General features: G+C 40.2%; 1 protein-coding gene across 2 annotated transcripts in view; it reads right to left on the bottom strand.

The window, feature by feature from the left end:
* Positions 1-286: 286 nt before the first annotated feature.
* The window catches only part of LOC127435460 (carbohydrate sulfotransferase 11-like), a 55,104-nt gene continuing 32,780 nt past the window's right edge, over positions 287-22,610 (bottom strand). For both annotated transcript variants that reach the window (XM_051688978.1, XM_051688976.1), the window contains exon 3: positions 287-4,474. In XM_051688978.1, the coding sequence (XP_051544938.1) occupies positions 3,620-4,474 (855 nt within the window). In that variant the 3' untranslated portion in view covers positions 287-3,619. The remainder of the gene's footprint in view (positions 4,475-22,610) is intronic.

Genomic DNA, 22,610 nt, shown 5'->3' with positions numbered 1-22,610 from the left:
AAATGTCTTTTTTTTTTTTTTTTTTTTTGTTTCAGCACAAACATTTTTAATTGAGCTGGAAAAAATGAAATCAATGAGCTGGTTTCTTATGGTGTGCTGTGGTGTGCTGTGGTGTGCTGTGGGCCGGGTTTGGTGGGCCGCTCTGGGCCATAAAGTCCAGGGCCTCTTTTTAGTCTCAGTCCGCCCCTGCAAGGATGCAACAATTTGTTTGAAGTGACTGAAGTTACACCATTTTAATTCAATTTGAATGATTATGTGGAGACAGAGACAATGAGAAATTGGCCTGTAGGCTTTCAGTTTCGGCTTTATTGAGAAAACAGAGAGATCAAGAGAGAGAGAGAGAGAGAGAGAGAGAGACAGAGACTCCAGGGAGTGCACTGATCAGACAGTTTACTTGGTTTGTATTTTTTTCATTTACAGTACATAGTTCCGACCCGATAACCATCAGTGAGTCCATTCTGAATACTGAAAAGGAAAAAAAGGAAAGATTTCTGTGTGTTGCCGTAAAGGAATAAATAAATAAATTAGATTGTGGCTTGTTTGACAATGTTTGTGAGCCTGATAATCGCTCAAAAAAATGCAAAGCAGCCAGCCAAATGAACACACATTGGACAAAAAAGTTTAAATCAATATTTTTGTCTTGTTTTCCAATAAAGCTGCACATTTTACTTAAGAATAAACATATGCTTATGATATAAAGACTTGTTTTCAGAGAATAAATCTTGAATCAAGTTTTTTTTTCTTACCACACAGGCAAACATTATTATTTTTTTTTTCTTGTTTTAAGCATAAACCATGCAAAAATGTGTTAGATTTATGATAAAAAATAAATTAAAAAAATAAATAATTTGCCAAAGGGGTAAACAAAATAAACAAGATATATTCTCTGAAAATAAATCTTTGTTTCTCAAGTAAATATATTTTGTTTTAAAGATGTTTAGATATTTTTACTGGAAAACAATTTACTGATTAAAAGCACAGCACTGTAAAAAAAATATTTTGTCTTATTTTCCAGAAAAACATATCTAAACATCCTTAAAACAATAATCATAATAATTAAAAAAAAAAAAATAAAAAAAAATACTTGAAAAGCAGATTGACATAAGATATTAAATCTCTCTTGTTTTCTGAGAAATCTCACAAAATTTGGTGGGGTTTATGCCTAAAACAGGAAAAAGCATATAAAATAAACTTTTTTCCCTTTAAATCAAGGTTTCCTTTAATTGAAGGTTTTGATTTGTTCACAATTATCATATTGGCAAATAGTTTTTTTTTTTTCTTGTTATAAGCATAAATGTTAGTACATTTTGTCAGATTTCTCTGAAAAAAAAAAAAAATGTCCTACATCATTCTGCTTCACGAGAAAATGTATCTTGTTTTAAGAATATTTAGATATTTTACTGATATTTTTTGCAGTGTGAAACCACATACATAAACACACACCCACAAACCCGGCTGATTAAGTAGGATTTTTAAAGGTCATATGACAGCATTGAACAAATGTAGACATTGATTATACAACAGGCACATAGAGCAACAGGTAAACTATGTGGGCGTGTTTGCGTGTATGGATGGTGAACTTTGGGGTGAGATCCTGCGGTTTGAATTTAAGTGCACAATTGTGTGTGTGTTAACGTGCATGAAGGCACTCTGTCGTGTATGAAAATGAGCTGTACTATGTATGCAAAGAGTGCATTTGATGATACTGAGTGTTTGAAAGGCACTGTGCCTGCCGCTAATGTGGGCACTAATGCGTGTATCAGCTTGGCTGTGAGGTGGGCGGTAATGAGGTGGTACCGTGTTTGTTATTACTGAACAAATGAAAGAAAACACATTTAAACCATAAATGAGACGTGATTCTTCTCTGGACATACTTTGTTTTCTGAGCTGATGAATCAAATTAAGTAGGAGAAATTCTGATTCAGATTGATTCGTTTTGCTTAAAACTCATTTTCTGTTCTGGCTAGGAATTAAAACAGATTTGAATAGACAGTCAATGCAATTTACAAACAGTTAGTTTGATTTTATATGCCAGTGAAAGAGAACCTTACTAAACTGGAATTTCTCGAATCTATTGAAACCGTAGTTAAGCGTTTAGGGATGAAACAAAGAGACAAAGAACTTGGATTCAAATAAGCAATTTCATAATTTCCGTGCATGTCAAAACAAATAAAATGTCTTTAAAAGACAGCTCACTAAATTAAAGAGCTTTCCTTTGAACTGCCTAAATTGTGAAAGACATCATCAAGAAGCAATCATCTAATGGATGGAACAGATTTGCCTACAATTTCTCTCTCCCTCGCTCAAATAAACACCAGTGTGTGAAACTTTCCCATGAAAACAGCTCAGAAAACTAAGTCCTGCCCTTTTTCAGTACACCCCTCAAAAAAACAACCAGCGAGGTATCCTTGCACCAGTGTTCTTCAAAAGAGGCGAGATGAAATATGAACAAATGATAAAAATTAAAATCTCAGAAAATTTCTACCTCTAAGCTCCCTGCTGAAAAAAACAGCTAGTTTTAGCTGGTTTAAGCTGGTCTAGCTGGTTTCCAAGCCTGGCCAGCCTGGTCTTTATAGTAAACTGCTAGTAACAGCTGCTAATAAACCAACAAACAGACCAGCTAAGACCAGCAAACCACCTAAGGCTTTTTTATTTTATTTTTTTCAGAAAGGCTGCTTCCCATTCCTGGAAACAAAATATTAAATCGTCCTCATCTCTATTTCACACAGTAATTCAAATAATATTATATTGTGCTGCTCGCAGACACTTTTTCATTAGACAGTAAACAAATACAAAATAAAACAAAACAATCCTTAAATTCACTCTAAGGGGAGCGTTGTAGGAACAGCGTGCTTACTGGATTACTGGAAAAGGGCCAAGCTTGAACCCGCAGTGACCTCTGACCTCCCAGCTGCTACGGATGTGACCCCCTGACTGACCTAGTGGGAGGAGCCACTGTCTGTCAATCACATGTGGGCACACCCCTTCTGAAAGGCACCACTCAATGCCTTTTATGTCATTCTTATTTTAGTGCGCATATAAGGCCTTCCTTTAAATATGCACCATATGAATGCACACATACAAAGGCCATCTAAAGGAGAGAAGCGAGAGGAATCTACCCAAGGGAATGCAAAATTAGAAGTGGGGAATTAAAGTCGGAACAAGTCTGATTATATCTTAAGTCCTAAATTCTCTAGGGGCTCCTTACTGTGAAGCTTTGATAATGGTTGCGAGTGGCTGAATATTTTTATAGATAAAACCAGTTGAGCAGGTATGGCTCTAATCTGTCATATTGCTTTTGATGTTTGGGAATAAGAGCCTTCACACTGAACACTGACAATTCAATGGACAAATATAGTAGGATTTCAGACCCCAGTCTCAGAATTGTAATCTGCAAATTCCTCCCAAAATGTCCCTTATTTTCCTTATTTGCTGTTGACTGACAGCTTCTTGGTCGTATCAAAATAAAGCAACCGTCCTTGCGGATATAAATACAATTTTACATTTAAGTGTTTGGTTAATCCAAACCAGCCTTCGCCAATGTTCTTCTCCCATTGATCGATCTTGTTGAACAAGCCGAGAGCTCACAATGTGCGTGCGCGCAACCGCATATGTGTATTTACTGCAGTTTTAGGTAGCTGGGAATAGAGTAATTGAACATAAGGAAGTCCAATTTATAGAGTTGGTAGAGCTGGCCCTGCTGCGTCGAGCTGATGTTGTTGAAGAACATCGCCGCCATCTGGTCGGTTGTACGAGTGGATTTGGCGTACGATGGAAAACGCAACAAGTCGCCAACCCCAGCCAGCCTCAGCACGTAGTTGGCATCTTCCTCCAAAGTCTCATATTTGCCGACCAGGTCGTAGTGAATGTGGCAAGGGTGGCATAGCGAGTAAACTGTCTGCCAGTGTTCGTTCAACGGAGCTTCTCTCTGAGTGGCCGGGTCCACTAGGTACTCCGCGAACTCTTGGAACTTGACATCAGCACCGTTTTGCAGTGCCTCGGCCATCGCGTTCTTGCGGTATCGGCGTACGATCTTTGTCCCATAGCGTTTGTGGAAGGAGGTGTTGTAGCGAAGCGTGAATTTGTTGCGATAGGCCGACACCAGCCTCTCGAAGGGCTCGCGTACGAAGAGGAACTTGAGGTAGCTCTTGAGGCGGTGGTTGATGTCGGGAATGCTGTACTGGTTGAGCGTCTTGAGGTTGGAGGGTATGTGGGCCTCGTTGGACGGAATATCCATGGGGTCACTGTACTTCCCCCGGCCGCTCAGCACCATCATGACCCGTTTCCAGTTAGTGCAGGCCACCTTGGGTACGTAGCAGTAGATAAGCTCATGCTCCTCGTCCACCACTAGGTGCTTGAGGTCGCTGGGTGTCAGGACGCGCCTCTTGCGGCTTGACGCGCTGTAGGCGCGACATGTGTCCGCTACCTGATCCCGTCGGGCTTGATGCAACACAGCTGCCGCAGAGAATTCAGCCTGGGAAAGAAAGGAAAAAAAAGATTGTCAGATTGGTCGATTAACAGAAGTCGTCATTCCGCCTAGCATCAGTTCCAAAATCTACTGACAGCCTTGTCAATGGATTGTTGGAGTATCTGCATTTAAGTTTAAATTTATTTTTTGTATATTTTGAATAAGTGTAGATCTTTTTTGCTCTCATTAAATTGTATTATATTATCAGCATTATTTCTGCCATTGGCCTACCTGCTATCTATATATATATCGTATCGGCCATTAAAAAGCACATATCAGTTGACCACTACTTACAGATAATTGAAAGACCTTTTCTCCAGGTACTGGAGTCTCTAATAGAGAAGCATCTGACAACATTGGGCTCATACAATAATACCAAAGAAACACAACTTTAGACCCTATTTGAACATGAGAACATTCTCTCCCCCTTCCTCAAACATCTGCTTGTGAAGCCGTAGTCCAAGGCGCAAGAGCTTCCCCAGGTTAATGATCTATCGAGATTTAAATCAACAAAACCTTACACCTTCCTTTAAACCTTAAACCTAATCCTAACTGATTGTGTTATAAAAAGCAAATTTAACATAAAAAACACAATTGCTGAAGCAACCACATGCTTCTATGACACTTTTGGCTCAAGTGTCAACTCACATGCTCTTCAGTACATAATAGCAATGCAGCCCTGATCTGTTTTCTTCAGGTGTGACACTAGGCCTGTGTACCATAACCACCTGTCTCTATGAAAATGCGTATACGGAGTAGGACTATGTGAACAGAGGGCATTTTAGGAGCTGTACTTTATCTAATCATCCCATTTAAGAACAATCCTACAGGGCTAGACTTCTGCCACTTAATGACAAATGCAGTGAGTACACACCACCTTACCACATCAAACAAACCCAACACTTGTGAGAAGTTGTGCTGAAGGCCTGGGACAGTAAAAGGCGAATTCTGCTGAGTTGGTGTTGACGGGTCACATTTAAAAAGACCCTTCCCTAAATGTTCTCAATAGGGGCCAAAAGTTAAAGGTCAGTTTTACAGGTCAGTGGTGAATTTATCCAGACTAACAATGCAGTATTTAGCATCTCAACAGGAGATAGTCTAGTAATCCAAATGCTTTAAAACCAGACCTAGATGTAGTAGGATTAGAAGTGGAAGATGGGCCGGAATATCATTATTATTAAAAGAACAATATTGATGTTTGTTCAGTGAAGGTCACATCTCAAATTTATTTTACAGTTTTGAGTTTATTAACTCATCTCTAGTTGAAATCAATGTCTCGAACTCTCAAGTTTTGGCATGCTGGATGTAATCTAACATTTACAGAGAATACAGTACACATAAATTTCTCCAAAAACATTATTTAAACCTACACCCACCCACATGCACTGTCTGTCTCTCCCTCTGTCTCTCTCTCTCTTATACACACCCACTCTCAGATTAAGCTCTCTGTTCTAGTGGAATTTTCCTGAAGGTTTTGTGGCCAGTATCAGTACTGATGGTTTATGAGATTCTTAGAATACAGCACCATGCGTCGCCTTATCAGCAGATTCATTGATTAGGTGATTCAAAACATGTCTGAACAGATACAGAACATAAGCTCATAATTCTTTCATTTTCACAAAAGAGATATATTTGTGTAATCACAAATGAGATCACTTTAAAGGGATAGTTCACCCAGACACAAGGGTGAACTATCACTTTAAATTACACTATGAACTCCATTCACATACATTTGTGTTAGCAGCTCCTCGTCTTTGGGGGACAGTGTTTCTCTGTCTATTGTCTAATGCAAGAATTAATTACAATCATAATGTAATTTACTCTCTCTATCTCTCTCTGTTGGTTTATAATATCTACATAACTGTACACAAAGTACTCATCAGTAGCAATAGTAGAGTGTTGGTATATTTGGAAGAGCAATTTCAACACTGAGAGCTTTTCTGGGAAGTGCTGCCTCTTTATACATATATAGCTAATGATATAGTGTCCACTTCACTTCCTGAAGACACGTCAGGACTTTGGTAATATAAAACCTTGAAATAAAAGCTTGAGTTTCTCTTCCTGCTATTGGCTCTGGACTCCAGGGGTAAAGGGAGGGTAAATGAGGTCATGAGGAATAAAAAAGGAGGTAAAGAGTTAATGTGAGTTACATCATGATTTGACAGTTCCTGGTTTAGTCGCTTTATGCAGATATTTTGCAGTCTGTTTTCTACAATACTATTTTCCAGCTATTTTCATCCCTCCCTTTCTCCTCTCTCTCTGATCTGATACAACACAATCAACCATGGATGCATTAAGCAACTCCATAACAATACGTTCAGTTTAAAGCAAGAAGTGTGTGTTTGTGCGTCATCTGTGTGTTGAGAGGGTAGCATGTGATTAGCTCTGTTCCAAAACCTAGTGAGCAGCCTTGCTGCGTACTACCTCCATAGGCAGACAGTATATTTAATGAAATCTAAGTGTATTTATAATCGTAATTTCTCTCACTTAATCTGCCATTTTTTGAAATGGGATTGCGTTCTCCACGAAGAGATACACGTGATGCTGCCTTGAAATTTGTCCAAAGCAAAGTATCTTAGGGGCTGTTCACACCGAACCCATTTTTGCATTCGCTGCACTGTTTTTCAATTGTTTTTCTATAAGCATGCGCCATACAGACGTATTCAGTCTGATCTCATGAAAATTGTGTGACTGTGGTGACGTTTTTGCTAAATGATATTATGTGACTCCTTATCCCGGCAGTTCCAAGATGAAACGTCCACTGTGTGGTGCTATTAGCGAGTAACATTTTCTCCCAAACAGATTAGATTTTTAAGGTTATAGCTACATATTAAATTTTAAATCAACAAAACCAACCTCCCTACCCTAAACCTAAACCTAACCAATAGTATTATAAAAAGCAAATGTGACATGAAAAATGCAATCGCTGAAGCAACCACAACATTTTCTGGTAATTCTTTGATACTTTCGGCTCAGACTCGTATGCTTTTCAGGATCGTACGCCGGTCCTTTGCATTGTAAGCGCAACACTCTATCAGTTGAGTTACCGCACAATTTGATTGCGTTTGAACAAGCTTGTAAATGTTGTTAATTATGTAATGCAAACATAAAAATGTATAGCCATACAAGTTATGTACTGAAGTGAAAGTGTTTTGATGTCATGAGATGGCATTGTGTGAGGAACAGGGCGAAAAGTCAGTGTTTATGAACTGATAATTTGTCGTTTTGTGATTTTTGTGAAAGGGAATAAAAGTCATTGTTGTTTTAGCATCTCTTGGGCTCTATTTTTGTGACCATGCTAGGCATAGTGCAATGGGCAACGACTGTGCGCAACATCTGAACTTGTTCGTGCCCAGTGCAAGTGGCTGTTGGTGGGAGTGTTTGCACTATCTCTGGGAGTAAGCACGCAAACTGGGGGTGTATTGTATGTTAATTAAGTTATTCAATTACTTCTGCAATTTGCTAATTTCTTGAGAAATAGGTCATTGCGGTAAGACGTTTAAATACCACGTCTGTTTTCAACACAATGTCTAAAATCAGTTCCTGCATTTGCAGTTTGGAGATTTTACCAGCAGGTGGTAATAAAGTTCATGTAAAAACTCTGAAAATATAGTGGAACATCAAATTATGTCCATGACGATCACTGGTGTAGCCTTTTTATGAAACAAAAATGAGAGCTGTGATAAACTTTCTAGAGGTCATGGTTTATTTAAAAAAACATATTTTGTATTATGTTTATATTTACAATTGTATTTATGATCTAATTTGTATTTATATTTTTCCACCTGTTGTCTTAGTGATTTTTAACTCACTGTAAAAGAGGCTGGTGGAAGAAGTTGGAGAGGGTGTAGGATTTTTTGACCACTCAAAATTTCGATCACATTTTGATTATATTTTTGTTTCATTTGAATTGTAATTTTTGAATTTAGAAATATGTTTGGTTTAAAACAAATTTTTTGTTTCTCAATAAATTATTTTAATTTTCAAAGTAAAATCGACCGGTAGAACTGAAGTACGTGCAAACATCCACCACCTAACCTGGAAGGCCGATATAATCACTGTTAATACAAGCCATGAGTTGTGTGTCAAATGAAAAACTTTAATAATACTTGCCTACATCAAAATGTAGGATGCAAATGTTCACATTTTTGAAGACAACCACATTTTCCATGCATATAAAAGAATCATGTCACTGTCAAAGAAATATGCCTGGCATTCAACAAGGATGCAGATAATGCACAAAAGAACTTAAGTCCATATTTCTATTCTTCTAATTCATTGCATACACTCCATTTACACTACCAACTTCTTATGAATATACTGTCTTAATTTATATTGTTGGTGCTTGACAGGGAATGGAACCACAGAATTAAATTCATTTGACCCAGCTCATTAGCGCTCTGCGCATGCAATTTCACCACACCCACTTGCGCCTAGACTTAGCGCATGCTTGCACGAAAATACCAAAACTTCATGGCCATGCCCACTGACATATCACATAGTGCTGCGCTTTGCGCTAGCACTCTTAAAATTGGCCCCCTGGTGTTCATTTCACCAGGAAATTGCAGTGATACCTACAACCAGCCATGTAAAATCATTTTGCAAAAAAACAGTTGGTCAAGTTAAAAAGAACTTTAGCTTTTAAAAAACTGAGTCTTCAGACACCTGTGCTCTGTTCTATTCATTCAGCGGCACAGCAGAAACACGTTCTGTCTGAACAGCCCCTTAGGCAGCATAATTATGTAGCTTATTTTTTGTAACACCCGTTGCATCAGGCAGCTCACTAGGTTTCACAACATAGCAACTCACTCAGGCTGCAGTTCACAGGTTCATATTTTTTGTCACATGTCCATCTCATATCTGCTTGTTATGCTTCCAACTTGCTATCACAGAGTAGACAAGGATGCTTATGCATATGGATTCTCACTCTCAACCTCTCTTTCTTGCTTTCTTCCTCTCTACCACTTTCTCTCTCTCTCTGTTAGATAAAAACACACGTACACATGGTTCTCTACCTGTCTGTGGATACCCCGAGCAAATGTATTCCCAGCACACCAACCCGACTAGCTGCTCTCCACTGCAATTGGATAGCTGGAATGCATTTGCATAATAATACTGGCATAACATACACACACACACACACATACACATACACAAATATACACACACTCAAGAGTTTTTTTAAGAAGGAAAAATAAACACCTTTCCATTCAGGTTACGTACATAATATGTGTGAATAGATTATCCATTTGCTTTACAGTGCGCTCTTAAATGTATTGTACTATTACTTTAATTTAGTTTGATTCTAATAACACACACAGAAAAGCATAGCTGGCAGTAGCCTGTGGTAATTGTTGCATTTTGTCAGGTCGATAAGCTTCAACGGTAGCATTAGGAATGAATATGTTTGAGTGTGTTTGTGGTGCGCTTGTGTTTGTGTGTGTTACACCGAGCACACATTCATCTTCGCGACACTTAGACTCTCCTGCAAAACACTGTTAATACCAAACATAAACAGCATCCAAGAGGAAAACATCAATAATCATAAATTCAAAGCTCTGGTTTGTAAGTCAGAGAGAGTGCTTACCTCTCACTGATAGTTTGGTGCTTATGCTTTTTAGGAGAGTCTATCACAAATAGGTTGTGTCTGAAACCTAAGGCAGCTGTTTGTAGCCTCGCAGTCCAGTCAGTCAATGACTTCGCTAGCAGCGTTTTTTTGTACATGCATCCTAAGGAATGTAGTTTCTAAAGAGAGCTTTAGAAAGAGAGCTTTTTTCTATTTTACAATTCTTATTACTCAGTAGTAATGGAATCATAAAAAAAACAATGTTTAAACTGAGGGGGGCTGTAGGGTCCCAGACCCCTATAAGAGTAAATGGACCCCCCCATATGAAAAATTTAACTTGAGGGTGTGAGGGCTGTTTTGTTTCATTGAATTCAAAATTTGTGGAATTATTGCCCTGACATAACGTGATTTATTTATTTATCCAATTTGTCATTTTAGTTTTTTTTAGTTTTTTATATTAAAGGAAATGTTCACCCAAAAAGTTAAATTGTGTCTTCACGTTCTGTCAAGAAAGAAAGTCATTCAGGTTTGTAACACCATGCGGGCAAGTAAATAATGACAGAATTTTCATTTCTGGCTGAACTATTCCTTTACAAAGTATTAGGGTTTTCAATTTAAACACTGGAAAAACTGAAAAACTCCTTTAAACCACTCTTTAAAACGACCTTTTTTTATTCCACCAACAAGAACAGGATTGTGATAAATCATAGGCAGTGAAGCGTACATCTATCCTGCCTTCAGAAACTGACCAAATGAAGGCATCTTAGAAGACAGGATGTCACGTAAACATTGGATTCAGCCATGCCTTTTCAGGCACAGGCAGCATTTTCAGCATTCGGACACAGCCATCATCATAACACAGGTTGGGATTTGACCCCGTGACTGCGGTGACCTCAGATGCCTTGCTCTTAAAAGCATGAGATTAATTATTAAAGAAAGTCAGACCCCTCTCGTCTCTCATCCTTCCTTCCATCTGTCCCCATGCTGAGATTTATCATCCATCCATTTATCATCCATCCAGGGAGAGAGAGATTAGCACACTCTGAGGTCTGAAGTTGAATTCATAGAATACATTTGATATGAGGTTTGCAGGAAAACATGAAGGGTTACACTTTCAGATTCAAATCAGTATACACTGGCAGATATGGACCTACTGGATTATGTCCCATAATGCATATCTAATATCTCAATTACGGCATGATATTAAACAATAATCAAATAGAAACTTTTGATTTTTCTCCTGTGAAAAAAGACACCAGTATTCGCACATGTGATTCTGAGTTTTACATTTCAACAATGTCATAGACTGAGCCCAGATTTGCAAAGATACTAAAGTCTGTAATCAAAATTGAGACGTGTTCTTTCCAAGACCAAACAATCAGGGCTATGCTTTTAATAATCATTTTAAGGATTTTAAGAAATGGTACACTAAAAAATGAAAATTCTGTCATTTACTCACCCTCATGTTCTAAACCCAAAAAAATTCTCCTTTTGTGTTCTCCAGATAAAATAACAGCATATGGGTTTAGAATGATAGGAGGGTGAGTAAAAAATGACAGGATTTTAATTTTGGGATGAATTATCCCCTTTTTAAGTCTTCATGAAAGAGCAACCTCTGAACCACTCAGTCATCTCATGCTGAAACAAAATTCTGCTGAAATTCAAGTAGAACTGGTACCAATTCGATGCTTATCATGCGCCTGTCAAGTTGGCAGCCAGCTCTGTTGCTGTGGCAATGATGACTCATGCCTGCTGAGCTGTGGTAGTGAGCGGACACTGAGCCCAGCTGAGCACTGTGCTAGTTTTAGTGTGTGAGTGTGTGTATGTGTGTGTGGCTGTCTGTATTTGCTCAGTAAACACCAAACTGCATGCCTGGTCTCAGTACAGCACTCCGATACAGTTAATACCTTTCTGTGCCCTCTTTAGACATTGCATACACTTATACACACATACTGCTGATAAAGGTGTCCTTGTAAGTCTTTCCCCGCGCACTCCCAGCGGTCCCTGATTCGTGCTGCTCATCTTGTCAGATCTCTTGTCTATCTCTTATAGCTGAAGGCTTGATTTAGTGCTGCTGCAGTAAAATTGATCTGGTGTCAATGAGTGGAGGAGAACAAGGCGAATGCTCCTCTGCTCGCATCTCCTATAAAACCCTCTTTCTGTTGATGAGAGAGTTTATGAGGCTGAATCTACTTTTCCGAACTGAAAAAACTGAGCTAACTTTTCCATGATCTTGGAACTAGCCTGCACAGCAGGGATGATCGCATTCTTTCTCATAAAAGCACACGTTAGCACGTCTTTTAAATAACATAAAATGCCAAGCAAGCTGCTGTTTGATGATGTGACTCAAGTGTTACATCATAGCACGATTCCATTATACAATCCAATCCCTTTACACTACATTTTTACATCATTCTATGGCAAGTATAACTATGACTATTGCTCATACTTATGCTTAGGGATTTGAACCTCTGTTTTAAAATCTGGTGCACAACTACATAGTCCAGCACCGTTTGTGATACAGATATGAATGATATCTTGAATTGTGTGGATTGTTGAGGAAAAATGATCTATAAAATTGCACGATAAAATGAGCGAAAAAATGCCAAAGACTTGCACTGAAGGAGGGACCGAGCCATATCTAGAATATCATAGACTTGGGGGTGAACTATTATGAATTGGGCCGGTAAGCAACAACATTACAACTACACAAAACACCCTGGCAACCTTCTGGCAACCACTCAGAACACCCTAGCAACCATATAGTAAAACTACAGAAACCACATCACCCTTTTGCAAGGGCCTTTTGCAACCCTTTTGCAAGGACAAGCACCACTCTGATCTAATTTCTAATTTCATCATATTCAAGTTGAGGTCAAAGGTCAAGTACTAGGAAAAGGTGCATAAAACATTTAAACCTTTTGAGTGAACTTGCCATAAAAAGATTTTAAAAATAATATAAATGATCTGGTGGTAGCAATTAATCATGTGCCTTCTTTGGACCTGTAGAGAATATCTAATAGAGGTGTATATCAATGCTGGCGTCTAGAGAGGGAGGGTGAATAGAACAGCAGGAGAGAGAGATAGAGAGAAGGGCTGAAAGGGAACAGTGTCAAATGCCCTCCGCTGACATAGGAAGTTTCCACTGGCTCTGCCTGACGCTGCCAATATGCCCTTTCTACTGCCCAGGCACACGCATAAACAGAAACACATACACATGGACAGGGTCCTGCTTTGGAAGGTTGCGTAAAAGTGCAGGGAAAATGCTACCATGTGTTAGCAGGGTGTGATGTAAGACAGGGATTTTTAAACTTTTTAATGCCAATGACCCCCGAATATAAGAATCCCTTTGAAAGGGACCCCTTTATAAGTGTATCTATATATTTCTATGTAAAAAGACTCATGTTTTCTCATGTATAGAGACATGAAACATCTATTTACTGTATACTGTATGTGTAAAAAATAGTAATCGTGAAATTACATATCACATAACTTTGTTTTCAAAATTAAATAATTGGCTTTTATTTGTTACTGTACTACAGCTAAAACAAATTGCGACCTGCTCCATCATTTTGATTTACATGCACTAAAGTAAAATGGTCTCATGCTTTATAATGCTATAATTATTTTGATATACAGTATGATTACTTTGCTGAGATATTATTTATATGTTGGCCGAGACTTTTTTGTTTTACCTTAGTGCATAAAACTAAATGTTTCTGGGTCTAAGTGATTCAAAATGATGGAGCAGGTCACAATTATGTATATATTATTTGGAAATTATTTACTATTTACTTTTTTTCCACAAAATATTTTTCTACCTAATATTATAATTTTAGAGAAACATTTTCAATTCAAATTAATTTGTAGAGTGCTTTTCACTTTTCACAATAAATGTCATCCCAAAGCAGCTTAACAAAAAACAGTACCATACAACCAGTAAGCAAACTAAAGAAAACAGTGATGCTGAAAAAGAAATTTCAGACAAAACTATATGCAGATGTAGTTTTTATTTTTGACAGTTAAAATCCACTTTGTAAAAAATAAATTTCTCCCAAATTTTCCATGGAACCCAGTTTGAAAACCCTTGATATAAGACTGAAGAGCATGTATGGACACGCACTTTGTTTTACTCCAACCTACACACCTGAAAAACCTGCCTTGAACAACAAATAAAACACATGCGTTCCCACCGAGTCAGCGAGAGAAAGAGACTCAGAGAAGCAAGGACGAGAGGAAATGAGGGAGGGTGGGTGAATGAGAGATCCTGGGAACTCGTGTCAAGCCGGTGATTTTCCACCTCTTGCACCTGAAAAGCATCTTACACTGAGTTACAGAGACAAGAAACATAGAGGAGTTCAGTTCAGCGAGTTTACAGACTAATGTCAGAGCTGTATGCTTGAGTGTGTGTATGTGTGTTGAGAGAAATAGGAGACGTATGATGTGATGATTATAGTTCTCCTGTGAAGAGTTTTGGCATAATGAAAGGCTGCCTTAACTTTCACCAGATTATCAAAGAGTCCCTCAATCACATACACACACACACACACACACACACACAAACAAACACGTGTTTTGCAGAATTCTGGTGTGGCTATCCTTGTGAAGACTCTCCACAGACATAATGATTTTTATACTGTACGAACTATAGATTCTGTCCCCTAACCCTACCCCTAAACCTAACACTCACAAAAAACTTTCTGCATTTTTACATTTTCAAAAAACATAGTTTAATATGTTTTTTCAGTGATTTGAATTATGGGGGCACTAGAAATGTCCTCATAAACCACATTTATAGCATAATACCCTTGTAATTACCAGTTTGTAACCTAAACAAATATCCTTGTTACATTCTGTTTTCCTCATGTTTCCCTAGGACTCTTATTTTGAAGTTTTCTCCCGGACTACATCTCCCATAGTGCACTGCCCTCATCACTTCCACTTCATCCTCACCTGTCTTCCATCCCCTCATTAGTTCCTTTTGTATATATACCCTCCAGTTTTGTTCATTCATTGTCAGTTCTCGTCCGTGTAACACTTGTGTTAGTTTGTTTATTTGGTTTAAGGTACTCCATCTTCATCTTTTTCATTAAAGCCTGTAAATGATCCATCGTCTCTCACCTCAACTACCACCTTACGTGACAGTCCTCATACACCACCCAAACCTGTATACACACACACACACAAATTATTATAGTTTTTCTTTATTCTTATAATTATTTTCCATTTTTAAATACGTTTAATAATTTCAATTTATGTATAGTACCTTTCAATTTAAGATTTGCAAAATCGGCAAGAGGAACATTTAAATACTGTATGCTTAATAAAATAAAATAAGCACATACATCTCTGAGATGTCTGTTTTAGATCTTTTCATCTGGAAATCATCACAGTCCAATTAACATCTGCTAAACATCTTAAAAAGATTAGATTTACAAACATTCTAAATAATAAACATCTCAAAGACATCTGCTGAATGTCTTATTGACATCTGAGACATACTTATTGAATTGTGTCTTCTAGACGTATTGCAAACAAAGTAAAAAATACGTCTTCCAGATTTAAACACACACATCAAATATACGTCTGGGTGATGTGATATGCGTGCTATCAGGGAATGTACCCATTTTGCTATTTCATATCTTTTTCTCTCTTTTTAACTTACTGACAACGACAGGAAGTCTTTTTAGCACCAATGCAACAAAAGTGCATTTGTTGTGTAATTGATGAGTTCTTTATCTATTTTAGCATTTTTGTACAGCCACATACAGTTTAATGATGGGAAATGAAGTTTAGTTGCACATGCCTGTCACCTCATGAACCAGTTAATGGGTCTTATTTTATGGCAAGCTTTATCGCTATTCTTCATTAACACTACTGTCAGGATTAGAGAATGAGGCTCTGGACCCAAGTGCAGAGTTTAAAAAACAAAGGATTAATTAATAACACAAAAAGGCCAAAAACAAACCAAAACTCCCACAAGGGGGAAAAAACAAACATAAACTACCCCACTGGGGAAAAAGGTAATCCAAGGCTGGGGCAGAAGGCAGCGGGGAACAGGACCAACTGGACCGTGTAGGGATAAACAGGACAGGAAACTAGACCAACCAACAGACTGACTGGAATTAACAAACACACAGGACCGACTGGAAAACAAGATGAACTGACACTGGACAGCACACACGAGGAGGTTAAAATAGGGAGAGAAATCAAATGGGTTAACGGGACAGATAAGGCAAATGAACTAATAATAAGCAAACGAGGCAGGGTATGACATAAGACAGAGAGACACACAGCAATGCAGAAACAAAACAAAGCCACGTGCTCTCACAAGACAACAAAACAACTGAATGGCATGAGTGCACATCACCAAGACAATAAGGCAATATACGCCCTTGCCAACCGACAAACAAGACGAGAGAATGCGTAGCAATGGCAAACAAAGCGATGCCATGCACTCTCACACTAAACAAAACCTGAGCGAGGCAAACGCCATGTGATGCACGTAACAGGTGACAAAAAAAAGACAGGATACCTGTGCGAGAGTTCAGCCACACACAAACCCGAAATCTCAGACGGAAGTGACCAAACCTCAGCACAACTTGAAGACAGCTCGTGACCCGTGCGTGCAGCGCAAAGCGAGCGCAATGCGCGTCCATGGTCACGAGATACAGACACAGAACATGGAGCATGAGTGTCCAAATCCCGACACAGATCGAAACTGAACCAGACAGGGAAGTCAGGATCCAGACACCATGCTCCGGACATGAAACAAGACAGACCGAAGAGCACACGGCAGGAAATTCAACTGAAACCGTGCGCTCACATAAAGACAGACAATGAAACAAAAGACAGACATTGGACAATGATGCCACAGTCCTGTCAGACAAAAACCCAAACTGATAGAGTGACAGGACCGTGACATTACCCCCCCCCCCCCCCCAAAGGGCCTCCTGGCGTCCCAAAACGGGAACATCAAACAAGACACAAGACAAACAAAACAAGCACTAACATAGAACAGAAAACCAACAGAAAGGGAGGGAAGGGAGGAAAACCAGGGTGGGAACTTAAGGACAGGGGCAGGGTCTGGCGGCCTGGGAGGAGGCCTCAGGACAGAAATGGGGTCTGGAGGCCTGGGAGACAGCCTCAGGGCAGAGGCGGGGTCTGGTGGCCTGGAAGGTGGCCTCAGGGCAAAGGCGGGGTCTGGCAGCCTGGGAGACGGCCTCAGGGCAGAGTACTGGGTGGCAGACATTGGACAGGGTTCGGAGGACTTGGCAGTGGCCGCTGGACAGGGGTCAGGAGTGAGCGGCTCAGGGGGTGGAGCCGAGGAAGGTTTGGGCGGTGGAGCTGTGGAAGGCTCAGGGGGCACTGGCTCGTTGACCATGGCAGGCATGGGCACTGGCCACGGCAGGGGAATGGCCTCCGTGGCCGTGGACGTTGATAGTGACAGGGGAATGGCCTTCAAGGCCGTGAACACTGGCAGCGACTGAGGAACAGCCTCCATAGCCGTGAGCACTGGCAGCTGCAACTGGGGAATGGCCTTTGTGGTTGTAAGAAATGTCAGGGAAGAGGGAACAGCCTCTGTAGCTGTGAGCACAGGCAGTGACAGGGGAACAACCTCCGTGGTCATGGGCACCGGTGGTGACAGGGAAACAGCCTCCGTGGCTGTGAGCACAGGCAATGACAGGGAAATGACTTCCTTGATTGTGAGCACTGGCAGTGACAGGGGAACAGCCACCGTGGCCATGAGCACTGGCAGTGACAGGGGAACAGTCTCCGTGGCCATGGGTGCTGGCAGCAGCAGGGGAAAGGCCTCCATGGCCGTGGGCAGGGGAGCTGCAGGGGAGTAGCCTCTGTGGCCGTGGATGCTGGCAGTGGCAGGGGAATGGCCTCCGTGGCTGTGGATGCTGGCAGCGCCAGGGGAATGGCCTCTGTGGCCGTGGGTGCTGGCACCAGTATAGGAATGGCCTCCATGGCTGCTGACAGCAGCAGGGGAATGGCCTCCATGGCTGTGGCCGCTAACAGTGGCGGGAAAATGGCCTCCGTGGCCGTGGGTGCTGACAGCGACTGAGGAACTGCCTCCGTGGCTGTGAGCATTGGCAGGGACTGGTGAATGGCCTCCGTGGTCGTTGGCAGTGATAGATTAATGGCCTCCATGTCCGTCGACGCTCGCAGAGGCAGGGAAATGGCTTCCTTGGCTGTGGATGATGGCAGCGGCAGGGAAACGGCCTCCGTGGACACTGGCAGTGGCAGGGAAACGGCCTCTGTGGACGATGGCAGCGACTGAGGAGTAGGTGCCCTCTTCCTCCTCCTCCAGGTGGAGGGAAGTAATGCTACTGTGACAGCCTCAGCCTCCTGATGGTCAGCAGCAGGAACGGCCGCCACCTCTTGGTAGTGAAAGGGCAAGGCATCCACTTCCGTATGGGGGTGCCCTCGTCCTCGGGTTGGGATGAGGAATGGAAGTCCTCTGAGGCACAGGCTGAAATAAACTCCTCCCATTTCATAGCCTGCCTGAATGCCTCGAGAAAACCTCCATCCTCATCCCGATCTGGGACCCAAGATCTAAAAGATTCGTTCAGACCTGCCCAAAAGAGATTGATTAGGCAGGTCTGATTGTATCCCAGAACCGAGGACAATGATAAAAACTTAAGGGCATACCCCCAAACGGACTTGTCCTCCTGCCATACCCTGCACAGTCTCTTTATGCGCTCCACACGCTGGCGAGCAGGAAAACCAGTTGAAAAAAAAAAACTCAGCTAGGTCCATCTTGGCCAGTTCGTAATGTCAGGATCAGAGAATGAGGCTCAGGACCCAAGCGCAGAGGTTAAAAATAATGATTTATTAATAATACAAAAAGGGTAAAAACAAACCAAAAATCCCACAAGGGGGGAAAAAAACATAAACTACCTCATAGGGGGAAAAGGTAATCCAGGGCTGGGGCAGAAGGCAACGAATAAACGAACAAAACACCCGAATGGCATAAGGATTATCACCAAGACAATAAGGAAATATACGCCCATGCCAACTGACAAACAAGATGAGAGAATGCGTAGCAACACCAAACAAAGCGATGCCACACACTCTCACACTAAACAAAACCTGAGCATACATCACACAACAGGCGACAAAAACAAGACAGGACACCTGTGTCAGAGTTGGCCACACACAAACCCAAAATCTCAGACTGAAGTGACCGAACCTCAGCACAACGTGAAGACCGGGCGCACAGTGCAAAGAGAGTGCAACTTGCATCCGCGGTCGTGAGAGACAGACACAGAGCATGGAGCATGAGTGTCCGGATCCCGACACGGACCGAAACTGAACCAGACAGGGAAGTCAGGATCCAGACACCATGCTCCGGACATGAAACACAAGACAGCTCGCGACCTGGGCACGCAGCGCAATGTGAGGCGCACCCGTGTTCGCGAGAGACACATAAACTATTGAAGCAAATGCATGCTGCCAAGATGACATAAGAGCAGTGCATCCATGTCAATAACAGACAGAACATGGAGCATGAGTGTCCGGATCCCGACACAGATCGAAACCAAACCAGACAGGAAGTCAGGATCCAGACACCATGCTCCGGACATGTAACAAGACAGACCGAAGAGCGCACAGCAGGGAATTAAACCGAAACCGTGCACTCACAGAAAGACAGACAGTGAAACACAAGACAGACATTGGACGATGATGCCACGGTCCTGTAAGACAAAAACCCAAATTGACAGAGTGACAGGCAGGGTTGGGAGGGTTACTTTTGAAATGTATTCCACTACAGATTACAGAATACATGCTGTAAAATTTAATTTTTAATTTATTCCTTTAGATTACTCAAGGTCAGTAATGTATTCTAAATACTTTGGATTACTTCTTCAGCACTGGTAGATTTTTTCACTTGTTTTGATTATAAAAACTCTGCCAGTACAGTAAGACAAAATACACATGTTAAAAATACATTCTCTGAAAAACCTAAATATCTTATGCAGTGTTGTTTTTAAAACAAGATCAATCTAATTGAATCTAAAGGATTTTTAGATATTTTTACAGGAAAACAATACAAAAATTATTATCAAAAACATGATTTTTGCCCTAATATCAAAGGTCTTACTAGAAAAAAAGAAATTATGATCCAATGTGAATTTTCTTGATAAAAACATATGATTGTGCCTGGTAACGTGCATGTAAAATGGCTAGAAATAGCATTTTAGTTTAGCGTAAAGCTGACAATTTACACAAGGTTTATTTCTATTTCTTCTGCTCCAACCGTACTTCAAACTTATTTCTCTGTCTGCTCGTATGAATGTAACACATCATAAGAAAGTGTTTCACCGCTGTTCAAATGCACTTTGGATCACATCATTTATATGTATAAATGTTTTCCATCTGAAAGGACTAAATATTAAATGAAACAAATGACAATAAAAATGCAAAGTAATCTCTTCAGTAATCAAAGTACTTTTTGAATGTAACTGTACTCTAATTACCAATGATTTAAAGTGTAACTGCAGTGGAATACAGTTACTTATATTTTGTATTTTAAATACGTAATCTCGTTACATGTATTCCGTTACTCCCCAACACTGGTAACAGGACAGTGACAAGTACAGTACCAAAAAATACAGACAAACTAAACTGCACAATCAAAATCTTTTTTTACAATTATTTTTAAACTGAATTATTACGAGTACCATTTTCTTCTGCCATGATTCTTATATCGACACGTCCCCAAGTCCGGGCTCAAAGAAAATCCAGTGTTTTAAGTGCTTCCCACTCGTAATTATGACTTTCTGCCGTTCATGTGCGCTCAAAGATCATTCCAACATGACTTGAACGCACCACAAAATCAGTGTTACATGTATTGTAAGTCTCTATAATGATTGGCAAACATTTCCACTCTATTAAAATCAGTATTGCACCGTTAGCTTAGCCACATGCTTACATAAATCACCAAACATTTCCACTCTCTATCTTTATAAACTGTTCTTCACATTAGGAGCACTATTTGTGTTGCTGTCTTTGTAGGCAGTAGAAAGCAAGGCAGCTTACTATGTTTTGGAATGGTCCATACAGTAACTTTCTTAGTACATAATACATTCAGGCCAAACAGGCCAAACTACACTCCGTTAAATAATTGTGTCTACTTGTCATGCTTATTACTTGAAATTCCAGATGGAGTTAGACATAAAAGTAAGCTACACATCTCTTGGGGATTTCTCATTAGGGTTGAGATGGTAAGATTTACTATCTCCGAGCTGGAGAAAAGAGAGAGTAGAAATGTTCAGCGATCGGGCGCGAGACTCATTACACAGCAGTATAAGTAAAAAACTGAACAGAGGCACATTACAGCCTGACTAAAGAGCTTTGCTCAGAGCAAACAGCCTGTAAAATAATACAGAGAGAGAGAGAGAGAGAGAGAGTGAGAGAGTAATCTGCCACAATATTCTCTATGTAATAGATTTAGTTTATGTCAGGTGCTGCTGGAATAATAAATGCTGCGTTTTAAAACTGTATACTGCATCTCAATGGCAAGTAGAATGCTTTTACTGTATGGTATGTGAGTGTATATGATACACTACATAATAACAGCACATACACTATAAGTAGTTAATGTACAGTGTTTGGGTCTATTAACCGCACACATCAGCTTTGAGAGTCAGCTCACACATATACACAAGTTATGTTTCTCTTTGAGTAGCTAAAGTAACTTGAATCTCCTGTATAGTGTTTCTACAGCCTGACTAAATGACTGTGGCTATACTTTCACTGCAGCTCACAGTGAATTGCACTTTAATTTACATCAATTAATTACATCAGTTTGCCTATGTTAAAAGGTTATACTGAATACTGTCTTACACTTCTTTCAATGTGAAAGGGTTAGTTAGTGTATAGAAATTATCATTAACTTAGTATAAAAACAACTGAAGTGAATGGAAAGACCCCATCATGGTAGAAAAACAAACGTGTATTTGCAGAGGGGCATCATCTTTTCAAACTGTACCCTGTAAAAGTGTCTCCAAACTCAATGAAACTCTCTTGCCTTCACATGTATTATATGTAAAATGGTTCATGAGTGGTCAGACCAGAAAGACTCATACTCCTGGAAAAATGAATGGAACTTTACATTCGTGCAACTGAAAAAACCAGAGCTTTTCGAAAAACGCTCTCCCAATTGAATACATTTGAAAACGCCATCTTGAAAACGATGACGTATTTGTTGTCATGTGACGCAGTCATGTGATACATTAAATCCAAAACAATCAAAATGGCGGCCCATATTGTAGCACCGTTGTTGTGCCTGAAATGTACTTGATATACAAATGTTACTTTATACAACCTACACATCGCATTCTTTTAAAGACGACAGAAAGTTTACTTGGAATTGCTGTCCGGCGACGGAACACGAGGACAATTGCATTTCAGATCGTACATGGAATGGTGTTTTTTCACTTGCGAAGTAAGGACATTTAAGAATTTTCATGTTTCAGTGTGGATGAGAAACCTTTGGAAAACACCTGAAAACGCCAGTGTGGACGGAGAGCGTTTCGAAACCGAAATTTTCAAATGTATCTGGAT

This window comes from Myxocyprinus asiaticus, chromosome 45 (genome assembly GCF_019703515.2).
Source record: "Myxocyprinus asiaticus isolate MX2 ecotype Aquarium Trade chromosome 45, UBuf_Myxa_2, whole genome shotgun sequence".
Lineage (NCBI taxonomy): Eukaryota > Metazoa > Chordata > Actinopteri > Cypriniformes > Catostomidae > Myxocyprinus > Myxocyprinus asiaticus.
Note: the sequence above shows the minus strand (reverse complement) of the source record. Positions and strands in the feature narration are given on the sequence as shown.